The following is a 3,263-nucleotide window of genomic DNA, read 5'->3' as shown; positions in this document are numbered from 1 at the left end:
GTTTACTCAAAAAACAAACATGTTACTTATCATGATAATGCGATATCCAACATCTGGATAAATATTGGATTCTAAACTCTTAAGCAGTGAGAAAACATCTTCTAAATTTTGCTTTAAATGCCAAGGAAATTATTATTACACTTGAGAAAACAAAGGTATAACTTGAAGTTGCATATGATATGGTCTCATGATATTAGCCCATAATAAGAAGCATGAACTCGATGTGTATCATATGCAATGATATTGGCTCATCATAATAAGACTTTAACAATACCATTCCTAACTTTAACAATACGATTCCTAATGTTATATGGTGACACTAGTTGATAATAATAATAATGCTATATGGTGACACTAGTTGATAATAATAATAATGTTATATGGTGACACTAGTTTATAATAATAATAATAATAACACTAGCAATCATATTTGAGGAAGTGTATAATACCCATCATGAAAATAGGTTGGCTTTCGTAATCAAGGAAATTATTGCTCATAATAGTAGCGATACTTATTCCGAGTGTGCCATAAAGCTTATAAGTAAAGCGTTATTAATTAATTTTAGAATTTCAAATATAATTAAAAATAATTAATAAAAACTAAATTAAATCAAGAATGGTTTAAAAAGTCTGCACTAAAATTATATGATAAATTTGGAAAAGGAAATTCAACACTTTTCAAATCACAAAAATGTAGATTCTAAAATGAAAATAAATAATTAATATATTAATAAAGAATGGAAATATATAATTAATAAAATATAAAAATAAATGGTTAAATAAAATTATTTTGGTTGAAAATTAAAATAATAATTTATATTCATAATTATTATATTTTAGGATTGTATATTTAAATTTAATTAATAAATATATAAAACTTAATATTTATATTAATTTTCTTTAAAATTTATATATAATTTTAATAAATTTAATAAAAAGAAAAATATTTGTAAATATAGAAATGTGAAATTTATATAAATTAAATTATTATAGATTTCAATTTTATTATTTTCAAATTTAAATTATAACATATTTTTATAATTTGAGTGGTCTTAATAGTTAAGAGCATGTGTTTTTTCTTAAAAGGTAAGAGGTTTAAAACTAAATGAGGTAGAGTATGTATGCTTTTATAGACTTAGTAGTCAAATCATTGTGAGGAAGTAGGTCCCTTGTCCCACAAACAAAAGAGTCTCATACACAAATTTGGTGTCTAACTTGATTATGACCTTAGAATTAGATAATAATAATAATATATATATATATATATATATATATATATATATAATCTAAAAAATAATATCAAAAACAATTCCTTTATGAACATATTGCTTATACATAATGCAATAAAATGAAAATTCATAATACAATTCATTTGAATCATAAAGATATAAACACTTGATGTCAAGGGTATTATTAGTTTAAATCTTAGAATTAAGGTTTTTTTTAAGCATAGATGGAATTTTTTTTTAAATTATTCTTGTTTAATTAAATTTATTATATTAAATGATCAATGTTATCAAGTTCAATATGTATAATTGGTATTTAATTATTAATTTAAATTTCAGAATTAAAGTTTTTTGTTTTTTGTTTTTTTTTTAAAGAATGAATGAATAGAAAATTTTCAAATTATTTTTGTTTAATTAAATACATTATATTGAATGATCAATATCTTATAAAATATATTAAGTTTAATATGTATAATTATTACCAATTGCTCTTAAAGTTGTAAAGATACGCCTAAGGAATAAATATTTGGAAAGATTATGTAGCCATAAACGGAGCCCACCCACAAATTTTACATAATTTATTTTCATTTACTATTAGACATGTTTAAAAGAAAACAACATTTAACGTCAAATATGTTTTAAAAACAAAACAGGGATGCTACAAGACATAACAATAAAATCTAAGAATGAATTAAATGATTGTGTACCCAAAAGCAACATACAATAATATATTGTATAGTTATTATATGATATCATATGTATGAGTCCTATTATCTACTGTTGTGGTGCTGCTGAAGTGGAGGAGTGACCAAATTCAGGTTTGATTCCTCTAGTTGATGCACAACCTCATCCATATATGGCCTTGCAGATGGCGTAGGGTCCACACAATGCATAGCCAATTGCAAAGCATTAAGAAACTCATCTCCAGAATTGGAAGCTTCTTTCATCAATTCCAAGTCAAAAACTTCATTAGTCCACTCTTCTTTCACAATGGAAGCAACCCATTCAGGAAGGTCCATCCCATTGTTTGCGGTCAACCTTTCCTATCCATTCTACACAGATATTTCCTTCTCTATATGGTGACCCATGGTAGTAACAAAATGACCAAAATTCCATCTATGTTTCCCATCCCTCGCACTCTGTGTACCAACAGTTGGGATTTCCTAGTATCTTGTCAATCAGAAGCTCCAACAAGACAATCCCAAAGCTGTATACATCTGTCTTGGTGGTGGCTTTCTTTAGTTTTGTGAGCTCAGGAGCCCTGTATCCAAGAGTCCTTGTTGTGGCAATCACATTGGAATTGGCAGCAGTTGTCATCAACCTAGACAAGCCAAAATCTGCAATCTTGGCATTCATGTTTGCATCAAGCAGGATGTTGCTGGAAGTGAGATTTCCATGAATGATGTTCTCATTGCTGTGTAGATAAGCAAGTCCTCTCCCTGCACCAATTGCAATTTTCATTCTGGTGTGCCAATTCAAAGGTGTCTCTCGGCCTCTTGCATGAAGAAATGTTGCAAGGCTTCCACCAGGCATGAAGTCAAAGACCAAGAGTTTTTCATCTTTAGGACCCCAGTAATAAGCTCTCAGAGCAAGCAAATTAGGATGCCTGATCTTCCCAAGAGCATTAGCTTATGTCTCAAATTCTCTTTGACTCTTTGTTATTCGCTCCCTCAGCCTCTTCACTGCAACTTGATTCCCGTCCTCCAAAGTAACCTTATACACAGTTCCATAAGTGCTCTTGCCCATTACTTATGCAGTTGCACAAAGTAGGTCATCTGTTGTGAAATTTAAGGGCTCTAATTTTGTGGAGTATCCAAGTAAACTAGTAGAAATGTTTAGATACTAGATTTTTTACTTGGAATGTGTAATGTCCCAAATGGTACAATTTGGAGTTTTCTTGAAATTCCAACTCATAAATACTTTAGAAATTTAAGCTGTCGATACCATAAACAATTTGCACAAATTAAACCACAAATTTTACGATGAAAATGAGAAATAGAATCTGCAACTGAATAATAGACAATATAAACATGCAGA

At 28.5% G+C, this 3,263-nt stretch overlaps 1 protein-coding gene across 1 annotated transcript; it reads right to left on the bottom strand.

Annotated features, from left to right (window-relative positions):
- Positions 1-2,342: 2,342 nt before the first annotated feature.
- Positions 2,343-2,972, bottom strand: LOC149166855 (putative leucine-rich repeat receptor-like protein kinase IMK3). The gene is made up of 2 exons (XM_089430280.1): positions 2,940-2,972; positions 2,343-2,837 (listed from the first exon to the last, which is right to left on the bottom strand). Exons 1-2 carry the CDS (start codon positions 2,970-2,972, stop codon positions 2,343-2,345), a joined length of 528 nt encoding a protein of 175 aa, XP_089286406.1.
- Between the last annotated feature and the right edge of the window lie 291 nt (positions 2,973-3,263).

The sequence above is a fragment of the Pinus tabuliformis genome, chromosome 5_1, assembly GCF_031772625.1.
Source record: "Pinus tabuliformis cultivar Carrire ecotype Pingquan chromosome 5_1, CPIR1, whole genome shotgun sequence".
In the NCBI taxonomy this organism is placed as follows: Eukaryota; Viridiplantae; Streptophyta; class Pinopsida; order Pinales; family Pinaceae; genus Pinus; species Pinus tabuliformis.
This window is presented reverse-complemented; position numbering and strand designations above follow the sequence as displayed.

Coding starts and splice junctions, on each gene's coding strand:
- LOC149166855 (XM_089430280.1), bottom strand. CDS start 2,972: ATGGGCAAGAGCACTTATGGAACTGTGTATAAG. Junction 2,838..2,939: donor CTTATGGAACTGTGTATAAG/GTTACTTTGGAG, acceptor GCTCTTGGGAAG/ATCAGGCATCCTAATTTGCT.